At 47.4% G+C, this 12,511-nt stretch overlaps 1 protein-coding gene across 1 annotated transcript in view; it reads left to right on the forward strand.

Annotated features, from left to right (window-relative positions):
• GREB1 (growth regulating estrogen receptor binding 1) overlaps window positions 1-12,511 on the forward strand; it is a 207,140-nt gene that overhangs the window by 164,392 nt on the left and 30,237 nt on the right. Inside the window, exons 24-26 of the mRNA XM_075341115.1 lie at window positions 3,425-3,567; window positions 3,984-4,145; window positions 4,296-4,500. Coding sequence (XP_075197230.1) covers window positions 3,425-3,567; window positions 3,984-4,145; window positions 4,296-4,500 — 510 coding nt within the window. The remainder of the gene's footprint in view (window positions 1-3,424; window positions 3,568-3,983; window positions 4,146-4,295; window positions 4,501-12,511) is intronic.

Below are 12,511 nucleotides of genomic sequence, written 5' to 3' on the forward strand. Positions count from 1 at the left end.
TAGTCAGTGTGCAGCTTGTATAACAGTGTAAGTTTGGTGTCCTCTAAATAACTCAACACACAGCCATTACTGTCAAATTTGCTGGCAACAAAAGGGAGTACATCACTAAGTGAAAATGGCCAATTTGTGCCCAGAGTGTCAATAATTTGTGTGGCCACCATTATTTTCATGTTCTGCCTTAAAATCTCTTGGCCATGAAGGCCACTAGAGCTTCACAGGAGCCGCTGGATCCTCTTACATCCTCCATGACGACATCATAGAGCTGGTGGATGTTAGAAACATTGTACTTCTCCAGCTTCCATTTGAGGAGGCCCCATAGATGCTCAATAGGGTTTAGGTCTGGAGACGCTTGGCCAGTCCAGCACCTTTACCTTCGGTTTCTTTAGCAAGGCAGTGTTCATCTTGGAGGTGTGTTTGGGGTCTTTATCATGTTGGAATACTGCCCTGCTGCCCAGTTTCTGAAGGGAGGGGATAATGCTTTTCTTCAGTATGTCACAGTACATGTTGGCATTCATGGATTCATGAATCCGTCAATAAACTGTAGCTCCTCACAGCTGGCAGCACTCATGCAGCCCCAAACCTTGATACTCCCACCACCATGCTTGACTGTAGGCAGGAATTACTTGTATTTGTACTGCTCTCCTGGTTGCCGCGACATACATTTAACACCACCTGAAGCCAATAAGTTTATCTTTGTATTATCAGGCCACATGACATGGTTCCAGTAATCTTAGACAGCTGGTCTTCAGCAAACTGTTTGCTGGTTTTCTTGTGCATTCTTTAGAAGAGGCTTCCTTCTTGGACAACAGCAATGCAGACCAATTTGATGCAGTGTGCAGTATATGGTCTGAGCACTGACAGGCGGACCCCCTGACCCTTTAACCTCTGCAGCAATGCTGGCAATTCTCATATGTCTATTTTGAAAAGACAATCTCTGGATATGATGGTGAGCACATTCACTCAACTTCTTTGGTTTGACCATGGCAAGGCCTGTTCTTAGAGGAACCTGTCTTGTTAAACCTCTGTATGGTTTTGGCCACCGCGCTGCAGCTCAATTTCAGGATCCTGGCAATCTTCTTATAGCCTTGACCATCTTTATGTAAAGCAACAATTCTTTTTTCAGATCCTCAGAGAATTCTTTGCCATGAGGAGCCATGTTGAATTTCCAGTGACCAGTACAAGAGAGTGTGTGAGGGATAACACCAAATGTATCATTCCTTCTCGTACACCAAATGTAACACCTGAGACCTTGTAACACTAATGAGCCACATGACATTGGAAGAGAAAGTGGCTAATCGGGCACAATTTAGCCATTTTCACTTAGGGATGTACTCTTTTTCTTTCCAGTGGTTTAGACATTAATGGCTGTGGGTAGAGTTATTTAGAGGACACCAAATTTACCCTGTTATATAAGTTGCACACTGACTACTGTATATTGTATCAAAGTGTCATATCATCAGTGTGGTCCCATGAAAAGATATAATAAAATATTAACAAAAATAGGAGAGGTGTACTCTATTTTGTGATATACTGTATATCAGTGTGATTTTCCATTAGTGATGTGTATGGTGGGCTGTCCAACAGATGATTTTGGTGGCTATAAGAGTTGCGCAGTTTGAATTATATCTGTTCCTTTTGTTCTTCAAAAATGGTCAGGCCTTAACATTTCCTCCTCCCTTTAATAACATCTGAACGTTCAGCCTAGCCTTCCAGTATACAGAGGAGTTAGGAGAAATGGCTGTCAGCCGATTGATCGTTCTATAATGCTCTCCTGGCTGAACGCTGCCCCTAGTAGCCTATCAATATAAATAGGGCAGATCATTTGCTCATGGACACAGTGATGGGAAAAGGAGACCACTCATGTATCAGCTCAAGCTCTCTCTAATTGATGGTGACATTTATGCTGACTTTGTGATCTTTATTTAAACAAGAGACTAGGAGTAATTTCACATTTAAAAAAATTTTTTTTGACTTTGTGATCTGCTGCTATATATTGGGCAGCACTGTTGCATTGGGGTTAAATCCCACTAAGGACATCAGTACGGAGTTTATATGTTCTCCCCGTGATTGTGTGGGTTTCCTCCGGGTTCTCCGGTTTCCTCTCACACTCCAAAGTCATATGATAGGGAATTTACATTGTGAGCAAATGATTATGTCTGTAAAGCTCTACGTAAAATAATGGCGCTACATAGTAAATAAATACTGGTAATTATATTATTAGTGTATAAAGGACTATCTTTCTTATAATGCAGCTAGAAGGAGAAGATGATGGCTTCAGTGTGACTGGCATGTCCTTATCAGCTGTCACTGGTCTCCAGAGAGACGGCCGCTCCCATATTTCATCTTGTTTAATCCTCCTGTGTGTTTATTCTCCCATCTTTCACTCCTTTGCTCTGTGTATTGGCTCTCACACCTTGTCTTTGGTTCCTCCCTTTATCTTTGTTCTCGGTGATGTTACTCACACTCACATCTGGTATATGTACTGTCTATATCTAGCTTGACAGTACGTATTTAACATTAGGAACATAAAACCATTAGCGAGCAGCTCTGTGTTGTCAGCCACAAGCCATAGACATCCAAAAATTATTATCTGTAAGATATTTCTGCCACCAGATGAAGAGGTCGACTTCACCATTAAAAAATTTGTGGTCAGAGCACCAAAATCTATCTATCCACTACTCATAAAACAGACAAACTTGCCATATCAAAAGGCCACCACAAGATGAACTTTCTTGATGGGACCCTAATTCCTTCCTTCCTTCCTTCCTTTCCTTCCTCCCTTCCTTCCCTCCCTCCCTTCTATCCCTTCCCTTCCTTCTTTCCTTCCTTCCCTTTCTTCTCTCTCTTCCATCCCTTCCCTTCTTTCTTTCCTTCCTTACCTTCCTCCCTTCCCTCCCTCCCTTCCTTCCCTTCTCTTCTTTCCTTCCATCTCTCCCTTCCATCCCTTCCTTTTCTTTTTTCCTTCATTCTTTCCTTCCCTTTCTTCTCTCCCTTCCATCGCTTCCCTTCCTTCCCTTTTTTCCTTCCTTCCCTTTCTTCTCTCTCTTCCATCCCTTCCCTTCTTTCTTTCCTTCCTTCCTTCCCTTCCTCCCTTTCCACCCTCCCTTCCTTTCTTTCCTCCTTCCTTCCTTCCCTTCCTTCCCTTCTCTCCCTTCCATCCCCTCCCTTCCTTCCCTTCTTTCCTTTCTTCCTTCCCTTTCTTCCATCCCTTCCCTTACTTCTCTTTTTTCCTTCCTTCCTTCCCTTCTTTCCTTCCTTCCTTCCTTCCCTTCTTTCTTTCCTTCCTTCCTTCTCTCCCTTACATCCCTTCCCTTCTTTCCTTCCTTCCTTCCTTCCCTCCCTCCCATGTGAGACCTTTAATGTAGTATCTTGATTCACCACTCAACCATACTGTTATAATACTGACATAATTTATTATTCTCAGATAAATCGTCTAATAGGAGACATGAAGACATTTATATCCGCCGCCCCACAACACGAATGAGATTATCTAAATACGCCGCCTATAACACCTACCACCACTGTGAGCAGTGCCACCAGTACATGGGATACAACCCCAGGTTTCAGGTAAACCCTAAACAAAAGTGTCTCTTCACCCTTACTTGACATGTCCTCTTATAGAGGTTCTGCAGCAGTCAGGCAATATACCTGTATTTTAGCAACACTCAGATGTAATTGTCACATAAGTTCTTCTGAGGCCCTGTGGGAAAATTCACCATATTTTTATATGACCATAAACTACTCTGTGACTTCAAATAAGTTTATAATATACACCAGGAGTAGATGATAACTGCTTGTACCAGAGAATGAGTTGTATAGTGTCCAGGTGGAGAGGCCGGGCTGGAGAGCAGAATGGTGGCCAGCAGGGGTTTCCATCAGTTCATGCTGCTGATCTGTAAACGAGCTGATTGTGAATAGGTACATTGTAGAAGAGAGAAAAAAGTCTTGTAAGAACATGTTTGTTTTGTTGTTTTTTGTTTAAGATGTATGAGTCAACATTACACGCATTTGCATTCACTTATTCAATGTTGGGGGAGGAAATCCAGCTTCACTTTATCATCCCGAAATCCAAGGAACATCATTTTGTGTTCAGCCAACCTGGCGGCCAACTGGAGAGCATGAGGCTGCCGCTTATCTCAGAAAAGGTAAATAAGGAGCAACGGGAATGGGTGGGGGAAGAAAAGTCTGTCTGTCTCTTTATTTATCTATCTGTCTGTCTGTCCATCCGTCCGTCCATCCATCCGTCTCATATGTCTCTACATAGATATTTAATCTCTTCTCTATTTTTTCTTCAGGTCGCTGACAGTGTGAAAAGTCCAATCTTCACCCCAACCACAGGCCGCCATGAACACGGTCTCTTTAACCTGTACCATGCCATGGACGGCAGCAGCCATCTGCATATTCTAGTTGTGAAAGACTATGAAATGGCCATCTATAAAAAATATTGGCCAAATCACATAATGTTGGTCCTGCCTAGTATTTTCAATGGTGCTGGAGTGGGTGAGTGTCCAGAAAGTCATTAAATAGATTGTACTTGTTGGCTTATTATGTGTTACTAGAAGGTGGCCCGATTCTACGCATCGGGTATTCTAGAATTTAAGTATTGTGTAGTTCATGTATGATTTTTGTTTTATGTATGTATATATATATATATATATATATATATATATATATATATATATATGTTGTTGTGTGTAGTTACCAAGTGTTTGTGTAGGGGCTGTACATGTTCTGGGTGTTGTCTGGGTGTGACGGGGGGTGAGAGCGGTGTTGTATGTGTGTTGCGTGTGTTGCGTTGTTTGTGGAGCGCTGTGTGTCTGTAGCGTTGTGTGTGTGTTGCGCGGTTTGTGTGTGTGTGGTGTGTTTTGGGGGGAGGTATGTTTTGTGCAATGTGTGTGTTGTGCGGTATGTGCGTATATTTGTGTGTGCCGCGGTGTTTGTGTGTTGGGTGCTGTGTGTGCGCAGCGTTGTCTGTGTGTGTGGGTGTCTGTGTAGGGCAGTTGTTTGTGGTTCCCAGTGTGTGTGTGTGTGTGTGTGTGTGTGTGTGTGTGATGTGTGGTGTGTGGTGTGTTGTGCAGTGCGCGCGCGCGTGTGTGTGTTTTGGGGGGAGGTGCGCACTCCCAAACGTGCTCCATCCCCCATGCAGCGCACTCCCCATCGTGCTCCATCCCCCATGCAGCGCACTCCCCATCGTGCTCCATCCCCTATGCTGCGCACCCCCCATCGTGCTCCATCTCCCATGCTGCGCACTCCCAAACGTGCTCCATCCGCCATGCTGCGCACTCCCAAACGTGCTCCATCCGCCATGCTGCGCACTCCCAAACGTGCTCCATCCGCCATACTCCGCACTCCCCATCGTGCTCCATCCCCCATGCAGCGCACTCCCCATCGTGCTCCATCCCCTATGCTGCGCACCCCCTATCGTGCTCCATCTCCCATGCTGCGCACTCCCAAACGTGCTCCACCCGCCATGCTGCGCACTCCCAAACGTGCTCCATCCCCCATGCTGTGAACTCCCCATCGTGCTCCATCCCCGATGCTGCGCACCCCCCCATCATGCTCCATCCCCGATGCTGCGCACCCCCCATCGTGCTCCATCCCCCATGCTGCACCAGCATCAGCCTCTCTGCCCCCAGCATCAGCTTCTCTGCCCCCAGCATCAGCCTCTCTCCTCCCAGCATCAGCCTCTCTCCTCCCAGCATCAGCCTCTCTCATCCTAGCATCAGCCTCTCTCCTCCCAGCATCAGCCTCTCCTCTCTGTCCCCAGCATCAGCCTCTCTCCTCCCAGCCTTCCCCAGCATCAGCCTCTCTCCTCCCACCCTCCCCCAGCATCAGCCTCCCTCTACCAGCCTCCCCCAGCATCAGCCTCCCCCAGCATCAGCTTCTCTTCTCTCAGCCTACCTCTCCCAGCCTCCCTCCTCCCAGCCTCCCTCAGCATCAGCCTCCCTCTCCCAGCCTCCCCAAGCATCAGCCTCCACCAGCATCAGACTCTCTCCTTCCAGCCTCCCCCAGCATCAGCCTCCGCCAGCATCAGCCTCTTTCCTTCCAGCCTCCTCCAGCATCAGCCTCCCTCTCCCAGCCTTCCCCAGGTTCAGCCTCTCTCCTCCCAGCCTCCGTCCTCCCAGCCTTCCCTAGCATTAGCTTTCCCCTCCCAGCCTCCCTCAGCATCAGCCTTCCCCAGCATCAGCCTCTCTCCTCCCAGCCTCAGCCTCTCTCCTTCCAGCCTCCCCCAGCATCAGCCTCTCTCCTTCCAGCTTCCCTCAGCATCAGCCTCCCCTTCCCAGCCTTCCCGAGGATCAGCCTCTCTCCTCCCAGCCTCCTTCCTCCCAGCCTCCCTCAGCATCAGCCTTCCGCTCCCAGTCTCCCCCAGCATCAGCCTCCCCAAGCATCAGCCTCCACCAGCATCAGCCTCTCTCCTTCCAGCCTCCCCCAGCATCAGCCTCCCCTTCCCAGCCTTCCCTAGGTTCAGCCTCTCTCCTCCCAGCCTCCTTCCTCCCAGCCTCCTTCCTCCCAGCCTCCCCCTCCCAGCCTCCCTCAGCATCAGCCTTCCGCTCCCAGTCTCCCCCAGCATCAGCCTCCCCAAGCATCAGCCTCCACCAGCATCAGCCTCTTTCCTTCCAGCCTCCCCCAGCATCAGCCTCACTCCTTCCAGCCTCCATCAGCATCAGCCTCCCGTTCCCAGCCTTCCCCAGGATCAGCCTCTCTCCTCCCAGCCTCCTTCCTCCCAGCCTCCCTCAGCATCAGCCTTCCCCTCCCAGTCTCCCCCAGCATCAGCCTCCCCAAGCATCAGCCTCCACCAGCATTAGCCTCTCTCCTTCCAGCCTCCCCCAGCATCAGCCTCCCCAAGCATCAGCCTCCACCAGCATCAGCCTCCCTCGTCCCAGCCTCCCCCAGCATCAGCCTCCCCCTCCCAGCCTCCCCCATCATCAGCCTCCCCCTCCCAGCCTCCCCCATCATCAGCCTCTCTCCTCCCAGCCTTCCCCATGATCAGCCTCTCTGCTCCCAGCCTCCTCCAGCACGCCGTGCTCCTCTGCCGACACTCACACACCCGATCGCATCCACTCACACACACCCGATCGCATCCACTCACACACACCCGATCGCATCCACTCACACACACAGACACTGACGATATCGCACATACGCGCTGATACTCACAACATCCGGACATACCACATGCCTCTGGCCATGTGATCCTCCGTCAGGTCCTGGAAGATCACAACAGCACAGTATCGAGGCCGAGAAGCAAGCGATATCGCCGGATGCTGTGAGTATGTGGATGCGATGTGTGTGTGAGTGTGTGGATGCGATGTGTGTGCGAGGTGTGTGCGAGGTGTGTGTGAGGTGTGTGTGAGGTGTTTGTGAGAGTGAGTGCGATCTGATGTGTGTGTGTATGCGTGTGTGTGTGCTGTTATGTTTGTGCGTGTGGAAGTCCCGCCGCTGCAGGACCTTTATTTACTGGTAACTATGCAAGCATGGTTACCAGCGCAACACGTCCCCCGCTCGCACGGGAGCCAACACCAGCATACGGCGGCGGCGTACGCTGATGTGGGCTCCCGTTGGTGAGGGGGGAAAGGGGGGGGGAGGAGTACAGTACTCACCTGGGATTCGTGGCTCCGTGACCGTGTCAGTTCAGCAATGCGGGGGGGGGGGGTGGCGAGAGCTAACGTCTATTGCGTGAGGGGGGCGGGGCGTGGCGTGGGCGAGTTGCCAATGCCTGCAGGGTGCCGGGGCGAGAGGCCAATCTGTGGGGGGGGGGCAGAGCCTGGGCGAGCGGCTGGCCAATCCGTGTGGGGGCGCAGCCGGGGCGAGAGGCCAATCCGTGTGGGGGGGCGGGGCCATGGCGAACCCAGCGGCCAATCAGCTTTGTGTCACCGTAAGGACATGTCACGGTGACACAATTTTGGAGCATGACAGACAGACAGACAGAATAAGGCAATTATATATATATAGATACAGAGGCTGAATCTTGGAAATTTTAAAATCGTAGAAAATACTTTTATCATGGTGTACAAAATCAGGTCAAGTGACAAAATCAGCTTTGGTAAATTGGTAAATATTGACGGCCCCCGACTCACTACCAGCAGGAAGAAATTAAGGTTTCAAGAGATTATAGCAATTATGGAGAAACACCGCTGATGACGTTTGTTCTGCCGAGTGCAGATAGCGGGATATTCATGATTACCAACACTAAGTTAGTAGCATAAGTATATTAAAGTACTGGTTAGTCCCACAGGGGTCCAGCACTCTTTTGGTCCAGGGTCCCTTTTGACCTATCAGGTTATGTCTGATAATCAAAGAATGCTAGAGTTGGAAGGGACCTCAAGGGCCATCAGGTCCAACCCCCTGCGAGGGAAGGTTTTCCTAAATCATCCCGGCTATATGTTTATCCAGTTTCCACTTGAAATCCATCTTTCGTCACTGCCACGTAACAAGGAGTTATCACTTTATAATTCTCAAAAGTGTTGTTGCATCTGTCTTAATCCTTCAGGTTTATCACTCAGTCCCATTGCCCCCGATGTATAACTTCTAGTCCCTCTCCCCTGGTGTATAACATCCGGCCCCCGCTATGCCATTTGCCTTTACTAACATGTGACAAAATGGCTGGTGGTAAAGATCTCAGTGATACCAGCGAGGTCCTGTAATAGGAGCCACCGGTGTAACAAGTCTGTTCCTGAATCTCTTTTTCCTAAATCTTATTGCTTAACCTGTGAGTGATATTATTGAAAAGTGGAAGGAACTGCAGTAACTGAGCCAAGAAGTGGTTACTCTATAACCTTACTTTACCGGGCGGGGTCACCGAGAGCTGAGGAGCAGAGAGCAGAAAAGTCACAAACGGTTTGCTGACTCCATAAATGTAGAGTCCAGACCTTCTCTGGTATCATCTTCTGGTATCAACACTGAGCTCGCCGGAGCTTCTTGGCCCAGCAGCTGCATCTAGCCGTACGTCACCAAGCACAATGCTGAGTGTTGGATGGAGAGGTGTAAAGCCGCCATCACTGGACTCTGGAGTAAAAGAGTTTTCTGCAGTGACGGATCACACTTCTCTATCTGGCATTTGATGGACAAGTCAGGATTTGATTAATGTCAGGAGAACGTTACCTGCTGGTGCCCGCTGTACAGTTTGATGGAGGAGGGTTAATGGTATGGGAACGTTTTTTAGGGGTCGTCCTCAGACCCTTAGTGTCAACGAAGGGAAATATAAATACTGCAGCATAATAAGACATTTTTCAAGCTTTACATTACAAAGCTTTAAATCACCAAGGCTTGGAAATTTAAAGCTTAAACCTTGGTGAAGACCCTTTTCCGTTCCTCATGACTGTACTACAAAGTGAGGTCCATAAAGACATGGTTGGAGGAGTTTGGTGGAAGAACATGACCGGCTGCACAGACCCTGGACCCAATAATATCCTTATCTTTGGGATGAACTAGAGCGGAGAATGTGAGCCCGACATCTCCTCGAACATCTGACCTCACAAATGTTCTTCTTGATGAAGGGGAAACTCCTTCCCGACATGGGATGTACCGGTACACTTATATCTGGTGCCTGTATAAGGTTTGGGATCATGAGCTGATAAACACAGATGCATCTACCTGTATCTGCAGCGATTCCAGCTAAGCTTCAATCTTTGTTGTGACCTCCATCAATCACCAACAGTCAGTGAGTTGCCACTCCATGTGCCCAACAACCACACTATGATGCGATTGCGGAGTCCTCATGAGTTGTCTTTGTTTTCTGAAGGCCCCCATGGCGGCCATGTCAGTGAAGACCAGCCAAAAAACTGGGGTTCATGCGAGGCCTTGAGTTCAGCTATATAGTGCAATACTGTGATATATCAGTACATAAGATTGCAGGATTCTTTTTTTAAAGGGTACTAGTAATATATAATTTAATGACCTGAAAAAATGAAATTTCAGAATTGCGTTTTCTCAGTTGCTGCAACTTCCCCAAAAAAGGCTATAAAAAATGATGAGGACATTGTTGGAATTGAGTATTTTTTGTTCACCAGTTCACCTCTTACAATTTTTTCTGTTTTTCAGTATATTATATGGTAAACTTAACAAATTATCCAACAAATAAAAGGTGCTGTCATACATTTTTATGGGGATATAAAAAATAAAAAAGTTTTGGCTCTAGGAAGAAAGTGGGAGGAACTAACGAATTTGTACAACATGCCTGGATATGAAGGGGTTACTGCTTATGGATATGTATAAAGGGATGTGATAATAGCTCCTATAGTGTCCCAATACTTTTGTCTGTACAGCGTATTCTGTTATGTTTTCTTTTCTATGGCGGATCTCCATTAAAGTATCATTAGAAAGTTTATCCAAGCCCACAGCACAGAACAAGAAGAAAAGGCTTGTGCATTAGGGCAGAGAGGCGCATTGCATTAGTTAATTGCAGGAAGGTCGCACCGGGGACATAATGATGAGGGTGACCTGTTCTTGCCCCACGACGTTCATTAGAGATGCGTAATGTCCGCCCCTCGTTACTCGTACACCTCCGCACCTCTAACATTTCACAGCACATGTAGCCGTCTTCTTGCGCAGACTCCTCTGCTTGTTTTTGCTCTTTTATAAATGTTCTTTTATCATTACATAATCATCGTGTTTACACCACCGGCTATGTATAAGCGCTCGTCGGCTATTATTACCAGGGTGAGGGCTACGACTAAACTTACAAACAACAAAAATAGCTCAAAGAAAATAATATATTCAGTATGTTAGATCATATCACTTTTTGACTATGTCATTTTGTGGCAAATTATATTTTCATTGCTTTTTATTGCATTTTTTTTCCATTTTTCCAAAATTACACCAGGGTCACCAACTTGATTTTTAACTTTTTGGGGCGGACAGCTTACCAAAAAGATTCAGGGACAGTCAAAAATTTTTACGGACACATTGGAAAACCATAATCACACAGGACTGCAAGGGTTAAATTGCTTGAAAAGTAAGAGGTGATTTTCAATAAAAAAAAATCCATCATATACAGTTTTTTCACAGACACTGACTCTGTAGGCTTTTTATTGCACCGTACTTTGACCCCTTTGCTTGACCTTTGGTGGATGGTTTTGATGTCATTAGATTATATAACATATAGAAAATTACAAGGGGGTGTTGTATTTCACCCGAAAGATTTGCTACACTTGCAGAAACAACAAAGGAACATTACAGACTTCATTAGAAAAAACATTATTATGTGTGCTTTAGTGTAAAAGTAGTCGTGGACTCCACATATAGTGTATTCTGTTTGTGTAGAAGAACTACGACAGTGGTCTAAAGAGAAGAAAGAGAGCTTTCGTTTTGGCATGCCTATGATCTGGAGGGAACTGCAAAATCATAGTGATGCCTTCTACGTTTGCGCAAAATCGTCGTAATCGTATCATCGGTGTAACGTCGGCAAATTCCATAATTACGCTGACGCGAAGGTCCGATGTTGTTCCTCGCTCCTGCGGCAGCACACATCGCTGTGTGTGAAGTCGCAGGAGTGAGGAACATCTCCTACCTGTGTCACCGCAGCTCCCCTCGGCTATGCGGAAGGAAGGAGGTGGGCGGGATGTTTAAATCCCGCTCATCTCCGCCCCTCCGCTCCTATTGGCCGCCTGCCGTGTGACGTCGCAGTGGCGCCGCACGACCCGCCCCCTTAATAAGGAGGCGGTTCGCCGGCCAGAGCGACGTCTCACGGCAGGTGAGTGCATGTGAAGCTGCCGTAGCGATAATATTCGCTACGGCAGCTATCACAAAGATATCGCAGCTGTGACGGGGGCGGGGGACTATCGCGCTCGGCATCGCATCATCGGCTTGCGATGTCGTAGTGTTCAAAGCCCGCCTTAGGCTCTAGACTGAAGGAAAACAACCTGCTAGCTCCTAGTACCTGTTTTTCATAGCACAAAAGCAGAGATAACTCCTTCCATATTTTGTCAAGACTGTGGTTTAGTGTATTGCAGTGATATTCCTCGGCTGATGGAAAAATATACAAATGAGTGAGTATAGATTCTTTATTGATTCATCCCAAAAAAATCTGAAATCTGCTACTGCACATTGGCAGCAAGTATGCTTCAGTGCCTTGAAGGAAAGCTATGAGTTTATTCTCAAGAAACTTATCTACGAGGATCTCGTAGTGATCTCAAAAGTGTGGCGATCTCAAAGTCCTCCCTTTTGGTTCTTGTTCAGCAAGCAGGATACACAAAGTACCCATGCTCTTTTTGTGTAAATAGGACAACTGTAAGGTGTTAAATACTGTTTGTATAGAGTCTAGTGCAAGGGTACAAGGGAAACACAGACACAGGTTTGCTAAACAGTTCTTGTATTACTTCATACAAGTGCACAAAACATGAAGGGTTAAACAGTTGCAGGGTGCAGAGGCTGGGAACAAATTAAGCAGGAATGGATCCTCAAAGTTCAGCAGAAGTGTCAAAGTATAATTCAGTCTCTTACTGTACTTGTAAATGTCCATGGCAGAGCAGAAAGGTTCCTGTGTGGACACGAGTTCCAGGGATCCAAAACA

This window comes from Anomaloglossus baeobatrachus, chromosome 3 (assembly GCF_048569485.1).
Source record: "Anomaloglossus baeobatrachus isolate aAnoBae1 chromosome 3, aAnoBae1.hap1, whole genome shotgun sequence".
NCBI classification, from domain to species: domain Eukaryota; kingdom Metazoa; phylum Chordata; class Amphibia; order Anura; family Aromobatidae; genus Anomaloglossus; species Anomaloglossus baeobatrachus.